The sequence below is a fragment of the Colletotrichum jinshuiense genome, chromosome 7, assembly GCF_051148585.1.
Source record: "Colletotrichum jinshuiense chromosome 7, complete sequence".
NCBI classification, from domain to species: Eukaryota; Fungi; Ascomycota; class Sordariomycetes; order Glomerellales; family Glomerellaceae; genus Colletotrichum; species Colletotrichum jinshuiense.
Window position 1 is genome coordinate 1984268 of NC_139314.1, and position 16976 is coordinate 2001243.

Here is a 16976-nt window from a genome sequence, read left to right on the forward strand (position 1 = left end):
TTGTGGTTTTTTTGTTCGCTCAGAACTTCACTGAGTTGCGATGGGTCATGTTTTGAGTAGACGGCGTTGGTATGGATATGGATACGGATTGGGAGGCAGGCTTGCTTTGGCGTTCAGGTTATTAGATTGGTTGTACATCAACACTAAATGCGATCGCAACATCGCCTTGTCGTAAGAAACATGTTTGAGATGGCCTGCACAAGGCTGTCATTTTCTGAAGCTGAAGCTACTACTTAGACCCCTGTCCCTATTTGGCAAGGTAACGCAAGTGGCCGCGCGTTCTTTGATTGGGCCAACCATTTGCGGTAAATGGCTTGACTCGAGCGTTGGTTGATAAGGGACTGTGTCGACACACTTGGTACCAGAGCTTTGATACAGCAAACTCCGTATGGCGAATACGATATGCTAGGCTCTTTAATACCCTCTCTCTCATCTTCATGGAGTTGCTCATGATGCATTCAGCTAGGATTTTCATAGCTACGTTGGCGAGTTTTCTGCTACTGGCGCCGCTATGCGCCGTGGCCACGGACTCGTCGCAAAAGCCCCTCGGGGCGCCGCGGCCAGAGCCCGGTTCACCGTTGGCACCCGTCATTGACGCCGCGAAAGATGACCAGAGCCTGTGGCGGACGAGGCTCAACTACTCGTCGCCGGCGCCGCATCTGTTCTCGTCGGCGTACGGCCTGCTTCAGCAGTGGAGCAACACGGTGTTCCCGAACGGGCATACGATGGCGGCGGTGGAGATACCCGCGTTCACGTTGTTCTACCACGGGAGGACGGATGAGGAGGCGGCGCCGAGCCCGGAGTGGCTTGCTTTTGACATGTGAGCTCCCCGGGTCTTTCTTCACTTTTTTATTTATTTAAATATCTCTGGGGTGATGGCTGTGAGAGTGTGAGAGAAAGAGGACGAGAGAGAGATGAAATAGTGGGTTCGGTTAGTAAGAAGCGATGTGCTGACTTGCGGTGTAACCACTACAGAGAAATGGCCTACGGAATCATGGGCAGCACACGCCAGAGCTGGATGCTCTCCTACCAGACCACGCGGCCCGTCAAGGCCCTCTACTTTGACGGCGAGTCGGCGACGCTGATGGGGCTGGGGCAGCTGGACACGCAGATGCTGCACCTCTACGGCAACGTCTCGGGCCCGGAGTCCGACGGCAGCCTCTGGCGCGGGCTGGAGCCAGAGTACCAGAGGGCGATGGGGCTCTGCGACTGGTTGCTGGAGAGGGGGCTAAGGGGCCCCGGGTGGGGGTACGAGGGCGTCGTGAGGATGAACACGGGGTTCGAGCTGATCTGGTGCGACTTTGGGAGTAAGAGCCTGAGGCTGGTCTCGAAGGGGAATGTTACGGCGCCGCAGATGAGAGAGAGCAAGACCCAGCGTGAGCCGGGGGGCGGCGTTGTTGAGAAGGAGGGGCAAGCGGATGCCAGAAGCCGGAAGGATGGAAAAGGGACGCGGCAGGAGGAGGTGGAGGAACCGACGACGGTATACCCCCTCCCGCCGCAGCCAACGAGGACGGACCGGCCTGTCAGCCCCTCAAATCCGCCAATACCGCCCAACTGGCGCGGGATCATGGGCCCCGTTGACCGGGAGCCGTTTCTGCAGAGTCAGGGGTGGGGGTGGTTCGCGTCGGCGACCTGGCATTACGGGTCGACTGGCATCGGCCAAGGCAAGGGGGAGACGAGGGCGAGAGTGCTGGGGTGCGGGATTACGAGCTGGTACTCGGACAGATTCTGGGGTCCTGTGGTGGAGGAGGAGCAGAAGAGGCTCAACCTCACCAAGGAGGGGTACTGGGTCGGAGTCGAGGATGGCGGAAATCGAAGCGTGGGGTTGGCACAGTTGGGGAGGAGGAGGAGGTTGCATCATTTGGAGGACGCCACGGCGGCGCAGGCGGAGCGGATGAGGGGGGATACGGAGGCGATGTTAACGGACGCGCTGGTTGGCGACGGAGGGTGCAGTGGCATGGAGTGGGTCGGGACCACGGGGGAGATTGTGCAGCGGACCGCGGGACATTTGATGGCGATGGAGCAGGCTGCGAGATTTGTTGGTGATGGGGGCAACGAGACGGAGGTGAGGGAGTGGCTGTACAAGTTGCGCGGGCAGAGCCACATGTTTCTGGTCTCGTTCCTGGAGTACCCGTACGAGATCGACGAGGAGACGTGGGATGTGCACGGGGAACTTTTCAGCGAGACGTATTCACGGTGCCGGTACCGGTATACGAGGTTGCTGGTTGACGTGCCGCTGAGTCCAAGCGAACGGGACCTAAGGGACGCGGTCGAGGAGGTCATGGGTGGGATCTGCGGGGTGTTGTTGGAAGTCGGGTTCGGTATCGAGAGCGCCTGGTATGACCTCGAGGAAGGGTTATCACTTGAGCTGGAAGACATGAGCGAGAAGTGGACAGACGGCATGAGGCAGCTGAGGGCTTGGGTGGGATGGGAAGGGGAGTTCATCAGGTGCGAGAAGGCTTGCGGGTGGGACGAACGATGCTACATCCCAATGTGGCCGCTTCTACGATCCAGGTGGGGTGGTGGAAGGCCGAGACCGCCGCCGGATCGTGGTCCGGGAAATGGAACGAAGCCTGGGTACGGTCCACCACCGCCGGATAGGGGGCGAGGGCCGGGGTATGGCCCACCACCGCCGGATGGCGGGCGAGGGCCCGGGTATGGAGGTAATCGTACCAGACCTGGACATGGAATGCCCGGGCGTGGACCGAACTGGATGGGGGATGAGACCGACTTGTGGGAGCCGAAGTGTGTCAAGATGGAAGACATCATGCCAAGGGCTAGGGGAGACTAGAAATCCCTGGAGTCGGAGTAAATCGCACTGGAGTGAAATGTTCGAGTTCTCTCTCATTGTGACGTGAGCAGTGAACGGCCGGCCGACCTTGAGGGCTGTTGGGTGCCACCAATGCATGGGTCCTAGCCAATAGGAACCTCTTCAAAATGATACAATGTGATAAAAGGCTGACAAAGCTTTCATTTGCCCACAACGTGAGAGCGAGGCCTTTTGATTCTATTTGGAAGTCGGCTTCTTGGTCATCTGATCTAGCGTGGGAAGTTAGCCTGCCGCACGAGAAACCATGCCGCAACTTGACGTACCATGAATAACATATATAATTTTGGGTCCCAGCAACCTAAACTTTTGTTTTGAACTCTATAGCCCTGCCGATAACCAATTCCAGAAATTTACGAACGCAGGTACGCCTTCATCGCCTTAACCGCGTCTCCGTCGTTGGCCTTCAGCAGTTCCGTCGCCTTGGGCTTGGTGAGCTCCAATTCATCAACCTGCGCCTTTGTAAGTGTTTGTTCTTTAAATTATCTTTACCTCTCCTCTTGTTGCGCCTCAGAGTATCTTTAATCCAGCCTTGGCCAGAGGAGGGGGCAGGGGACTCCCAACTCACCAGCAGCGCAACATCGGCAGCATCGACCTTGACGTTCTTAACCTCCTTCTTGGCCGTGGTGGAGTTTCCCAGACCCATGATCGCCTTCTGAGCGGCCTCGGCATCGACCTGAGTGTTGCCGGAATCGTCGCCGCCTGCGTCAAGGCTGGCGAGGGCGGACGCCGCCTTGCGGTCCTCGGCGGACTTCGCAGGCTGGACCTCTTCCTCGACGTCACCGGCGGTGGCGCCCTCGACGACGGCGGGAGGCTGCTTCTCGGACATTGTGTCGGCTGTGTTTTCGCTCGATTGGTCGGTCGGTCGGGGGGCGCAGGAGGTTACGTATATGGAGACGGGATGTGTCGTGAAAGCTGTGAAGTCCAAGATAGCAGAGGACGACGCAGCACGGTCGCAGCTGTGAGCGATCGGAATTTGTGGTGGGGCGGGTTTAGGTGGGGGCGGGGAGGGGAGGAGCTAAGGTCAGTGTCGCTCACACCTCCAGACACTGGACCCTGCACTGTACACCGACGGTGAGCATTCGAGGTAGGTCGGTACGCCTCGGCATAGCGTTGCTGTGGATGATGACAAAGTACAACTTAAATCGCTAGCTCCCAAGGGCTGGACGGATGGTCTGGTTCCTGAATTGTTTTCATGCCGCCCAATATTCCTTTTCCATTGGTCAATTTGATTGACACCGCCGTTGGAGGCCCTACTTTTTTTTCCTCGTCCCATTCATCCCACCTAGCTCCAAATTTGACCACATTGTCCCTGCACCTCTCAATAAGATTGGCATTGACTCACTGTAGCTGATCTGGTTTCTGAGGGTACTTCAAAGAGTCACAGCTCGCTTTACCTCAAGTTTTCTTCTCCTTTCTCTGATCAATTTGCAGCTCCTGTCTCGACAGCTCATTGCTCCTCTCTCATTACCTCTACTACTTCAAGTCACTAGGCACGGTGAACAGCATACAATATCGCATCATGTCTTCTCCCACAGCCTGGTCGCCTGACTCCTGGCGGTCAAAACCCATCAAGCAGTCGCCCGCCTACGCAGATCAAGCCGCGCTCAACAAGTCAGTCAAGGAGCTCACACGGCTGCCGCCCATCGTCCATCCCAAGGAGATCGACGCATTGAAACAGCACCTCCGAGATGTGGCGCTTGGTGAAGCCTTTCTGCTGCAGGGCGGTGACTGTGCTGAGCTCTTCGACTACTGTGAGCCGAGCGCCATCGAGTCAAAAATCAAGTTACTCTTGCAAATGAGTCTGGTTCTCGTTTGGGGCGCCGACAAACGTGTGGTGCGCATCGGACGCATGGCCGGCCAGTATGCGAAGCCAAGGTCGAGCCCGACGGAGATGGTCGACGGTGTGGAGCTTCCGTCGTTCCGAGGCGACATTCTCAACGGCTTCCACGTCGATGAGCGAGAAATCGACCCTCAGAGACTCGTCAGGTAAGTCATTTTCAGTCAAAGGTGCGAGAAGCGGGAAAGCTGACCAGCGTAGGGCCTACCAATACTCCTCAGCAACCCTCAATTACATCAGAGCATGCCTCTCGTCAGGTATCGCAGATCTCCACAGACCGCTGGACTGGGGTCTGGGCCACGTCCAGGACCCCGAACTGAAGAGAAAGTACTCTGAGGCCGTCCTTTCTCTGACCGACATGCTTCGCTTCCTTCACACAATCGGCGCTGACAGAACTGACAAGCTCGACACCGTCGACCTCTTCACCAGTCACGAGGGCCTTCTCCTTGAGTACGAGCAGCCACTGACCCGCCTGCTGGAGACACCGGCGCCGCGTCCCACAGCCAACGGCTTGAAAAAGGGTAACACCGAGACGACAAAGCAATACTACGACACCTCGGCTCATTTCCTCTGGATCGGCGATCGTACGCGACAGATCGACGGCGCCCACGTCGAGTTCTTCCGCGGCATCGCCAATCCTATCGGCATCAAGGTCGGCCCCACCACACCGACGGACGACTTACTCGCCCTTTTACGCACGCTCAACCCGGACCGCGAGCCGGGCAAAATCACGCTGATCACGCGATACGGCGCGGCCAAGGTGCGCTCGCTCCTGCCGGCACATATCCGTGCCGTAGAAGACAGCGAGTACAAACGCTGCGTTGTCTGGCAGTGCGACCCGATGCACGGAAACACGCTGTCAACGGGCAGCGGTATCAAGACGCGCCGCTTCCGCGACATCTTCGAGGAGCTGCAGGAGACGCTGCATATCCACAAGGAGCAGGGCAGCTACCTGGGCGGCGTCCACCTGGAACTTACTGGCGATGCTGTCACGGAGTGTCTGGGTGGTAGTGAGGGACTGGACGAGGATGATTTGTCGACGAACTACACGAGTTTTTGCGACCCGAGACTGAACGAGAAGCAGGCACTCGAGCTCGCTTTCTTGATTGCGGACCACTACAGGAATGAGAGAAGACCGATATTGTGATAAAATTGGTTGCATGGTAATACACAAGCGAGGATCGGGGCGTTTCCATAAAAACAAAATCTTAAAAAGTTGGTTCTCTCAAAGAATTCATTTGACATCTATCCAGACCTTGGTCACTGATGCCAGGTCCAAGCCCCTGACACCGTCATAGCGTAGCTCTGGGGTAAGCAAGCCTCTGTCACTATGATGCTTTTCAGAGGTGATTGCCCGTAATATACACAAAGTCCTCACAAATGAACCGTAAAGTAACTAGAGGAATCCGTTGGGTAATGAAACATGCAACCCAGCGCCTTTGGCCGCAGCAGCTATATCGTAGCTCGGCTCGTCTGGGGGAATTAGTGGGACCCCGCGGGCTGTCCACGGCACACCGACGCTCATACTTGCCCAGCAGGGAAGTTTCAGGCGGATATCAGCGGGCCAGTGATAAGGTGCCAGTGCGCCCTACGCCCTTTACCCCAGTGCCGATAAGGGAGCGGGGCTTCCCCGCGACACCGGCAGCACCACCCCGTGACTGTGTAGGTAGGTACCTCCTCTTCCTCCCTTGATAAGCCCAACGCCCTTCTTGCATCTCTCATGCTTTCAACTTTCTCTATCAACATTTGTAGGAACTAGTCTGACGTCCACCCAAAATAATTGGAAAAAAGTGCATTGGTGCCGTGTCATCACAACCACACTAGCAAGATGGTCTACCCTTTCGACTATCTCCAACACCGTCGTGACTGGTTCGATACCCCCTCAACCAATCATTACCCCGAGACCTAGGTCACTAACACGATAGCAGTCAATTCAAGCAGTCTGAACGCGCGGAGAGAATCCGCCGTCTCACAGCCTACCATGGCCCGTTATCAGCATCGGACCGCCAGATTCTTGACAAGCCGATTGGCGAGCTTGTGCAAGACGTCCACAAGACTGTTCTGAAGCCAATTGACATCCTAAAGACATACGGCAAAGTTGCCATCAAGGCGCATGAGCGCACAAATTGCTTGACCGAGGTCATGATCTCGGATGCCGAAAAATGGGTTGAAGACGGCTCCATTAACATGAAAGGACCATTGGCGGGCATTCCGGTGAGCCTGAAGGACACCATAGTGGTTGGGGGCTACGACACCACCGTCGGCTTCAGCAGCTTCGTTGGTAACAAAGTCCCGACAGACGGCCCAGTTGTACGGCTTCTCAAGGACGCCGGCGCCGTGCCGTACGTGAAGACCAACTTGCCCATCACCCTTCTTAGCTTCGAATCCACAAACGACGTCTGGGGCCGCTGCAAGAACCCCCACAACACAAAGTATTCCCCGGGAGGTTCAACCGGCGGTGAGAGCGCCCTGCTAGCCATGGGCGGCAGAATCGGCATCGGAAGCGACGTCGCAGGGAGTGTAAGAGCACCCGCTCACTTCTCAGGCTGCTACAGTCTGCGCTGCTCGACGGGGCGGTGGCCGAAGCTAGGATTCTGTACCAGTATGCCCGGGCAGGAGGGCGTACCCTCAGTCTACAGCCCCATGACGAGGACGCTCGACGACCTACATTATTTTACGCGTGCCGTAGTTGGCATGGAGCCATGGAAGTATGATTACAGTGTCCACCCGATGCCATGGAAGTCCGAGGTGGAGAAGGAGTGGGCCGGGAAGCGGAAGCTCCGAGTCGGCGTCTTGCGCACCGACGGCGTAGTGGACCCCAGCCCGGCGTGCAGACGCGCGCTCGAGATGGTCGAGGTTGCGCTGCGCAAGGAGGGCCACGAGATTGTCGAGGTCAACCCGCCTTCGCCTTACGAGGGACTGCAGATTGCGTCGTTGGCCCTCAACGCCGACGGGTGTCAAATGTTTAGCACCTTCTTCCGGACCGGCGAGTGGAATGATCCCGGCGCCGCACAGATGAAGTTCCTCATGAACCTGGCGAGCCCGCTGAGGTATCTGTACTACCTTTGGGTGAAGTACGTTCGCCGCGATGACATCTGGGCTGGTTTGGTCAAGGACTGGCGCCCGCAGAGTGCGTTTGAGAACTGGAAGCTGGTTGCGAAGAGGGAGGCATACAAGGCGAAGTGGTTCAGCTGGTGGGACGTGGTCAACGTGGACTTCTTGATCACCCCGCCTAATGCGACGCCTGCGGTGCCGCATGACGGTATGAAGGATGCTGTGAGCAGCTGCGGCTACACCTTTCTCTTCAACTTGGTATGTTCCTCATCTACCTCGGAAGATTGCGAAGCTAATTTGCCTTCAGCTTGACTACACTGCCGGTGTCATCCCAGTGACGCATGTTGACAGGATTCTGGACCAACTGCCCGCCGACTTCAACATTAAGAAGCTCAACGGTGTCGCCCAGGGTGCGTACAAGCTTTACAATGCGAACGACATGCACGGCCTCCCGGTCGGTGTACAGGTCGTGGGCAGGAGGCTCGAGGAGGAGAAGGTGCTGTCACTCATGAAGAGGATCGAGGATGCTCTGGGTGACGACAAGTACAAACTGTTGGAGGTCGACTAAGTTTGGGCTCTTTATAGCAGTGTAGTGTGGTGGAGTTTTGGTGTAAGTTAGACCAAAGACCTATTGTCGTGCGCCGATTTCGCGACCGATGCATAATGCCAAAAGCACAATTGGAGACGATCATTTCCAAGCTATTTCCCGTACGTGACAAGTAAACGCTGGCCATTTAGGTTCGGATCCGGCGTGCCGTGGGAGTGAGCACTCTGGATATGCGGGGCAGCGCCCGTTGAGGGAAGTCCGAGATCGGACGGTGGCCGCATCGTCCAACTACCTGTATCCCACTTTACCTGGGACTTGTGTAAGTGAAAGGAACACAAGTATATAAGAAATAGACTCCGCCGTCCATTCAAGCCTCATCGTCTAATTAGCCCTCCCATACTATCATTGCATTCTCAAAGCAGTCGCAGAAGCCCACGCCAACATGACGGAACAGAAACAGGACAAGTGGTCATCCGAGGTGAGTCTCACGGCCCTCACCTCGCTCCGTTTTTTGTGTATCTGCAGAGGCTTACAATGATGGCAGGCTTACCAGCACTCCGCCTCGTTCGTGCCGAAGCTGGCTACGAAAGTCGTGCAGTGGCTTGATGTCCAGAAGGATGATGTCATTCTCGATATCGGCTGCGGTGGTGAGTCCATTCCAATGTCTTTTCTACCCAACATCGTCTTGATTTCACAGTCTGCCACCTAATTATGGGGAATGAATGTTGACAGATGAGCAGATGGAGTCCTGGATGTCGAATTCGGCAAGATCTTGTCCCAAGGCAAAGGTTCTCTCCATGGCATTGACGCGTCGCCGGGCATGATTTCCGCCGCGAAGAAGGCAGTCGATGGAGAAGGCCTCTCAAACTGCGAGTTCGAAGGTAGGCTGGCCTCCCCTTCCCTTCTATGACAGATTTGGATCTCGACGTCCCCCAGCTACCTCAACGCCTACTGACATGTCGTTCCAGTGCTCGACGCAACAAAAATCGCAACATCCCAAACGCCAACCTTGCACAGCCCGACCTTCACAAAAGCCTTTTCTAACGCGGCTCTCCACTGGATTCTCCGCCCTCCCGGCTCGCACATCCCCGTCTTCACGTCCATCCGTGATGCCCTCATTCCCGGAGGCACTCTTGTCCTCGAGATGGGAGGCCTGGGCAATGTAGCCGAGATGAGGACCGCAATCATCATGGCCGTCGCCCGCCGCGTCGGGATTGCCAAGGCCAAAGAAGTAGACCCGTGGTTTTTCCCTGATGAGGAATGGTTGACGAGAGTACTGGAGGAAGAGGTTGGCGGGTGGAAGGTTGAGAAGGTCGAGAGGGAGTGGAGGCCTACCACTGCGGATAAAGGAGGAGTGGAGGGGTGGGTTCGGCTGATGGGCAAGGAGCTTCTGGATGCCGTGCCGGAGGTGGGGGGGCAGAGGGAGGAGACCGTCAAAGAGATTGTGGATGTTTTGAGTCACGTTTGTAAGATTCCTGGCGAGGGGCAGATGATCAGTTATGTTAGATTGAGGTGTCTGGCCAGGAAGATTTGAGGAGTTAAAGAGAGGGGCAATGGTTGCATTACATTGTATGGTAAAGGTAACTTGCTTGCCCTAGGAGCAGACGCAAACAGGCAGCGCCTTTGTAATTGAACCCATTTTAAAACAGTTTGTCAGACTTTCAAAATTTGGGGTCTTCGGTACTACTTTGAGCAAGGGGTTCTGCTTCCAGATTGATGCAGTTGTTCGTCCCAAACTCCTGGGTTATGTAACACATAGAAAGATAAATCCAAACCATCTAACCATTCACCATGTCAATCAGTCGTCATATGAACTGCTCATCGTCGCACCGCACGTATAAAGACCCAAACCACCAAGAGCCATACCAAAGTAACAGCCCCTAAGCGATTATTGTCTCCTCGTCGATGCACTAAAGGCATTATTGGAGAATGAATGCATTTATCATGACTCCATATATTTTATTCCAGGCTCTATTAGTGATCATGGAGGCCAATTTCTAAGAGCTGGAGCTGGGAATCTAGAAGTATTGACATTCACGTGCTGGCTGTAAACTATTGAAATAATCAGCTTGTGTGAATGAGGTGTATGCAACATAAAGTCGACCTTTTCGTGGAAGACCTTTAACCATTAAGGTATCTAGACTCCAAAAGACAAATTAATGGAATCCCTCTGCTTTCCGTGATGTAACGGGTTAAGCCCGAGATATTTGAAGCCATTCGGCGGCCATTAATCAATGATACATTGAATGCTTCAAGTCGGTGCCTTTTTAAATTCTCTAAGAAGCTAGATATGTTAAGTCGGGTTAGGGGCGCCTAGAGGCTTCTTTTGGATATCTCTCTGGATACACTCAGCTATTTCGGCAGAAATACCGGCATTCTCAATGACTCTTGGATCTGCCCCCGTGTCCAAGCAGATTTGGTCAAAATCTTTTTGGTTTGTCTAAGTCGTAGGGTAAACGGGTTTATCATCTCTCTTGTGGATATAATTGACGTCTACTTCGTTTTCAATGACAAAGCAGACCATTTCAGCCAACTGTTTTAAAATGATCCGCAGACGTAAGAAGTATGTGTTGTTTTATACAAAGCTCATGGTCAAGCGGGTTCTTGTGGTCGGACGAATGGTTCTTACGAGAGCAGTTACTTATTAGCACTTTAGCCTTTGGCGGTTCCTGAGATTAGGGCCCGCGCCATGCTCTCTAACGGTGACTCCTCTCAGGCTCATCAGTTTACTATCTATCTGTACAACATTATGTAACAAGGCTTACTTATGATAGGTTTTGTAAACTCGCCAAAATAGACGTCCACCCCCCACCCCGAATTACAAATCTCTTCAAAGACAAGTAGGCTGGGTCGACTAGCAGCTGTGTTGAATGTCGACTTTTGGAGCGAAATTAGCCCTCGAATTTGAAATCCGGCGGTCTACGGCCTTGGGGTGTTCGCGTAGCTGTCTCTCTATACACGATGTGAATGGGAATATGACCGGGCTTACACCCAAAACATCAATTCGTATTAAGTTCTAAAAGTTTGAATAACAGCAAAGTATCCAATAACACATATTCAAGCTCTGGTATTACCCACGTGAAGCTTTGAACCTTGACCGTGGTATACAAGCACGTCTTGTCTCGTCGATAAAAGGCCGACCATTCAAGCAAGAAATTAAATCAAGGAGGACCTTTAGGCGACGCAAGTTGCATCGATATAATTATTTCAACTTCGGGTAATAGTCAGTGTACTCGATGGCGCCCGATCCGTGGCTGCGTTCGATGCGGGTGCGGTTACTGATAGGAAAGACTCTAGATTTGGTATGATAAACGTATATTTGGAGATGAACACTGCCATCAGACGCCTCTGTCCCTACCTTTGCCAGCTTTTCGGGCTGTTCTTCACACCTCGTTACCGCTTTGGAAGTATTAGGAAAGAAACAGTATGGACCACACTGGGAGGACTGGACGGATTGGAGACGCCCAGCTTCACGCATGGCAGAAACCCTAGATTGGAGCGGCTCCAAACCCTAGAGATCGACCCATGTGTGCCGCAGTCTTCTCTCCATCAGTCATGTCCAACGCCATTAAACTCCTTGGATATGACTCTCGATAGTGATTTGATTCAACTTCTTGCCTACGGGATGTCTCACACACGACTCACAATAACACTGCTAGAGACATACAACCAATCCCCAACCTGGCGTCTGTTGCATGTGACCATTTTGTAGGGAATGCAATAATTCACTTGCAAGCTAGCTCATATGGAGTCAACTTGTCTCGGTTTTCACCCTTTTTTTTCGTCTCATCATCGGCCTCAAAACCTTTACCCAAACACTCAAAAAGGGAAATATAAAAACTTTAAATTCCCTCCGGCTCGACGATGAAGACGGGACTAATTTTTTATTTCAAAATTGGGACGAACACTCTGTGCCGTTTCTCCATTGAGTTGTATTAATAGAACTCTGAACGGCTACATATCGTCTCAACCATCCCAAACCTCACCAACCCAAAGCAGGTAGATGTTAGTTAAAGGCTTTGAACATATACATCACCTCCTCCATCACCTTGTCTCGAGAACCAGCCTACCATGATTCTGTTGGTATCTATGCTTCTTCGGAACTTGTCCACGGCGGCCCGATACGAATCCCCTCGACGGACCCGATATGGAGATGCTCGGATGCGAACCACCTCCTCGGAAGACGTCCGAACTTATCGGGTTTCTCACTCAAAAAGAAAAAAATAAAGCCCCCCCATACATACACACACACAGATGCCATATGGCCCCCGGCTCCCGAACTTGCACCACAAATAGGACTCAATGCAAGAAATGTCCTGTTCCGTCCCATCCGATCATTTCATTCATCGATTCATTCATTCGGCATCAAACTCCGCCCAAAACCACTTGGTTCTCTCCGTGCTCCATCCTCACCCGCCCGCTGCATTTGCATTTTCCAGACGCGTACGTACATCACCACCCACCACCCCACCACGAATGATTCAGAAATACCCATCCTCCTCGGCCAACTTCCAAGTCCCAAGGCAGAGCGCGTCAGCAAAACTGAAAACCCAACCGTGAGCCCGCCTCACTACACATCCCCGGGACTCCTAATCACCCCGTCTTTCACTCAATCAAGAGTCCATCGTCGTTAATCGCCGGCCACGCACACACACAAACCCAGACCCCTGGACTTCCCAAACCTTCATTCTCACTTGTCTAGGGTTTCACCGGCAACAGGAAAAGTAACCTTCTGCAAATGGACTTGCCAGGCCGGGGTCCAGAACCACCCTAGCCGATCTTTTGCCGACAATCCGCTCAAGCGAACCATCCCTTCCCCCGCTCTTCCCTCAAACATCGACAGTTTCACATGCAAACCACAACTACAGCCACTACACATGCACACACTCATACTACCGAAAACAAGCCCTTGTTCTTTCAACCTGATCGTCGTCAAGGCCACCAGAAGGCTCATGCTATGCATGCCATTGACTGTTTGGGTTGGTGGCGGGGTTGACCAAGTGAAGGCTAGACTCGTCGGCCAGACGGCCACCCCGTATCCGGGCTATCACCGAGAAGACTCGGCGGCACGCAGTCCCGCTCTGGATATTCCCTACCGCTTAATAATTCCTGTGACTGCAGCTTCGAGGGCAAACCCACACTGACGGTTCAAGTCGGCGGCCTAGACCACCCATACCATCCTCATCCGGGCGGAGGGTTCATTTCATCTCTAGCGGACGACTCATGTTTTTCTACGCAGTATTAGGATAGGACGAGGTCGTGTTATATTACTTATTTGGCCATCACAGATTCTCGCTATATCATGCAAAATAAAGAGATTCTAGGGGTGAACCAGTCGCCATAACTGAAAATTGATATGTATGGACTTCATATATGTGAGAGAACATTGACCGCCTACCACCCGCACCCCGTAACATGATATGAAAAAAATAATAAACTGAGGGCGCAGATGGTGGCAAAAAGATGTAAGGTGCGCATCGCTGATCGGGTTTCTTAATGCATTCCAGCCAACGCCTTCCCGCTTTCCGTCATTCAGCTGTCTCTCCCCTCCGCATGTGATAAGCCACTCTCATGCTGGAGAACTTCTGGGAGCTATAGATCTAGTGTCCTGGCGTTAACACCTCCTACGTGTACATGACCCAACGCTTTTGTTAGGTGCTTTTTTGTTTTTGTTTTTTTTGTTTTTTAGGGTGTTAAAACGTGGGGGGGCCGCCCATCAGCATCTAGAAGTGCTCCTTCCAGAATCGGAAGTTAACTTCCCGGACGGTCGCTTCCTTGGAAGCCTTCTGGATATCGCGAGCTAAGGATTTCGTTAGCCGATGGTTGTAAGTGCGGGAGAAGTTAATACTTACCAGCAGCTGAAGGACCACAGAAGTAGACACCGACAGTCGTGCGCATGCTACCTTCCAAGCCGTTGAGATATGTTCTGTCCAAGATACCATCGCGCATGGTTGCGAAGAGCTTGGCGAAGTTGGGTCTGCCAAAGTTTGTACGAGACTTAAGCTCAGTAAGCGGGTCGTGGTCAGATCCAACCGAGTTGAGCACAATGTTCTGCGTCGTATCCATGTCCAACTTCTGGGTGAGGTAGGTGTGGATCTTCAGGAATTCAACACCTGAGCTACCAGGAACACGAGCTGCCTCGTTAGACTGCTCCTCGAGAGAAGAGAGAAGAGTCTGGAACCATTCGAAGGATCCGGTGTCCTTGCAGACCCAAATGAATTCGACACGACGGAGGCGGGTTGGCGGGTTCGGGCTGTTGCGTAGATGCCAGATGTTCTTGAGAATCGACGCCCAGGGGGTGACACCGATACCGGTACCAATAAGCACGGCGATCTCGTTCTCGAAAACATCCTCAGCGGGGGCTCCGTACGGTCCGTCAATGCGGAGGTCCGGCATTTGCTGGCCGTTCTGAAGAGCAACCTCGTACATTCCCATAGGGTCGACACCATCGTAAAGCTTAGCCTGGGCCGATCCGGCACCAACCGCGTCACCAAGAGCCCTGGTCCAGTCGCCAACCTGGCGGACGTGGACCGATACATAGGGGTCGAAGGGGCACGAGGTGATGGTGAACGGGTGCCACTGATAGTCGGAAATTGACGGTACCTGAAGGAACAGCCACTGCCCGGCCTTGTACTTGAATGAGGGCTTGTTGAATTGCAGCTCAACGACGTCTGTAAACGAGTCAGTATGGCGAATCTAAAGCAGACAAGGAATAACAAACTAACCGTAGGGGTGGCGGACGACACGGGTGACCTTGGTGCGGCGCCGGGCTCTGATTTCACGGTAGGTTCGCTCCATGAGGTAGAAAGCACCCGTCCAGAGCTCCCATCTCCAGCCGAGATAGCCAATGCAGTGATCCCAGTAGTCTTTTCCAGCAAATGGCGAATACGATTCAGCCGTATCACGAACGAAGCAGCCGACAGTGTGGGTGTAGAGTCCGAGGAAAAACGGAATAAACAAGTGGTGCGTGTACCAGAAAGTCTCAAAGGACTGCTGGCGAATGCGGGCATGGGCCGTGGTGTACATCAGAAGCATGCACAGCAGCATGGTGTGGCCGGTAACACCACCTGCCTGGGCGTAGTGAATCTGGATAGCAGTCACTGGTCGAATTTGTGTTCTCTCGACGTTGAAGAAGCTGCGTTTATTAGCAATCGGCGGGTTTGAGATGGGATATTGATGGGGCATACTTGATGTAGTGAGCAGACGTGTGCAGAATGGTGAAGAGGAGCAGGGAGTAGGCCAACTGCCTGTGCAACCAAAGGTTCTCATCGAGGGGAATGAAGCGGAGCTTCGGTCGAATCCATCGCATAACTGTTCGGCAGACCGGGAGGAGGATAAGCATTCCATCCACACTCAGAACCAAACCGGCACCTCTGGAGATCCAGACAGAGTATTGCAGAGTGTTCAAACCAGCCAGTCTCGCATCCGCCGCCTGCTTCCACCTGGGCGAGAGTTAGTTCGGATAACAAAATAAACCACGGTTGAGGGCAAGCTCACCAGCCGTAGGCAAAAATGCCCCAATGAAAGGTCCAGAAGAGGATGTGAAAGGTCAGTTTCTGAGGAGTGAACTGCTTCCGGACCAGAGTCCCAAAACTCAGGTCTCCCGCCATATTGATTTGGATTGGCGGTTCCTTCCGTTCGTAGCTGTATTAGGGTGTCGACCTGCGACAGTAACGATGAGTTGGTAGATAGGGCTGGGCCTTGAGGTATCGGATAACGGTTCGCGAGGACGCTAGGCGAGGTCGGGGCAATGAATCCCAGTAAACTCTGATAACCGCAATATCGGGATCCCAGTCTCTGATTCCCAGTCTCTTTCTTTTCAGTCCCCGTATTACAACGTCTTTTTTTTTTAGAAAAAAATACCCAAGTGGCGCACTCGACGATCAGAAAGAAGCGAAATAAGACTCCAGCCAAACGAAGTTGGAAAGTTTAAAAAAGAGTGATCTGAGCCAGCAGCGAGGAAAGGAAGGGAACTCGTTAGTCGCAAGGGCTCGAGGATTGACGTGACTCTTCGACCTAGCCGAGAAACAACGAAGAAGAAGAATAGAAAAATGAGGGTGAAAGAGGAGAGGTGAAGGAAGACGAGACGAATCTTTCGGCGGGTGGGGGGAAACTCATAAAGAGGCGAGTCGGACGGCAGTCGAGCTCGAGCCGGCTCTCTGTTGGCACGCCTGAGGTCGACGGACAGGGATGACACCGGATGGGAATCGGTTCTTGGGAAGAACCAGGATTGATGGGGGAGCCTGTCGCTGGCGGATGGATAGACTTCGATCCGGCAAGGCTTGCTGGTGGAGGATGCTTGCGGCGAGGTGCGGGATGGAGGGGGGATGGATGTTGTCGTGCCTAATCCTTCGGATGTCAGGTGTCCATGAAACCTCAACGACAGGCGTCTAGCAGGGTGTTGTTCGTCGGCAATGGACGAGTTGGAAATGGTGATTTGGAGGCGGGAGCGGACAGGCCAGGCCAGGACCGGGGTGCTCTCGAGGATGGACTGGACGACTCGGAAGATCAGACGTTGGATGGGTTTCGCAGTTGGGAGAAGCCGTATCAGTCCGATCCGAGAGGCGAAACTGATCAGACGGCAGGGCCAGGTGCGACAGGCGGTGGGCGGAGTTGAGACGAGTTCTGTTAGAGGCGCTTTGACAAGGGGGGCCCGAGGCTATTCTGACGTTTCGGTTGCAGCAGGGGTGTGGTTTTGGTGGAAGGTG

The 16976-nt window shown here is 53.7% G+C and overlaps 6 protein-coding genes across 6 annotated transcripts; 4 read left to right on the forward strand and 2 right to left on the reverse strand.

Moving 5' to 3' along the window:
* Positions 1-437: 437 nt before the first annotated feature.
* EsH8_VII_000507 (uncharacterized protein) lies at positions 438-2791 on the forward strand (the record flags this gene model as incomplete). The annotated part of the gene is made up of 2 exons (XM_083270640.1): positions 438-820; positions 976-2791. The coding sequence occupies 2 exons, from the start codon at positions 438-440 to the stop codon at positions 2789-2791; spliced, it is 2199 nt and encodes a 732-aa protein (XP_083128197.1).
* Positions 2792-3180: 389 nt separating this feature from the next.
* Positions 3181-3656, reverse strand: EsH8_VII_000508 (uncharacterized protein; the record flags this gene model as incomplete). The annotated part of the gene is made up of 2 exons (XM_083270641.1): positions 3181-3279; positions 3396-3656. 2 exons carry the CDS (start codon positions 3654-3656, stop codon positions 3181-3183), a joined length of 360 nt encoding a protein of 119 aa, XP_083128198.1.
* Positions 3657-4349: 693 nt separating this feature from the next.
* Positions 4350-5814, forward strand: EsH8_VII_000509 (DAHP synthetase; the record flags this gene model as incomplete). The annotated part of the gene is made up of 2 exons (XM_083270642.1): positions 4350-4816; positions 4869-5814. 2 exons carry the CDS (start codon positions 4350-4352, stop codon positions 5812-5814), a joined length of 1413 nt encoding a protein of 470 aa, XP_083128199.1.
* Positions 5815-6495: 681 nt separating this feature from the next.
* EsH8_VII_000510 (amidase signature domain-containing protein) lies at positions 6496-8289 on the forward strand (the record flags this gene model as incomplete). Its single annotated transcript, XM_083270643.1, has 3 exons — positions 6496-6536; positions 6596-7979; positions 8029-8289. The coding sequence occupies 3 exons, from the start codon at positions 6496-6498 to the stop codon at positions 8287-8289; spliced, it is 1686 nt and encodes a 561-aa protein (XP_083128200.1).
* A 421-nt stretch (positions 8290-8710) lies between these two features.
* On the forward strand, positions 8711-9802 carry EsH8_VII_000511 (S-adenosyl-L-methionine-dependent methyltransferase; the record flags this gene model as incomplete). The annotated part of the gene is made up of 4 exons (XM_083270644.1): positions 8711-8746; positions 8813-8915; positions 9009-9149; positions 9237-9802. 4 exons carry the CDS (start codon positions 8711-8713, stop codon positions 9800-9802), a joined length of 846 nt encoding a protein of 281 aa, XP_083128201.1.
* Positions 9803-13991: 4189 nt separating this feature from the next.
* Positions 13992-15878, reverse strand: EsH8_VII_000512 (ferric reductase NAD binding domain-containing protein; the record flags this gene model as incomplete). Its single annotated transcript, XM_083270645.1, has 5 exons — positions 13992-14068; positions 14121-14939; positions 14994-15403; positions 15456-15710; positions 15766-15878. The coding sequence occupies 5 exons, from the start codon at positions 15876-15878 to the stop codon at positions 13992-13994; spliced, it is 1674 nt and encodes a 557-aa protein (XP_083128202.1).
* Between the last annotated feature and the right edge of the window lie 1098 nt (positions 15879-16976).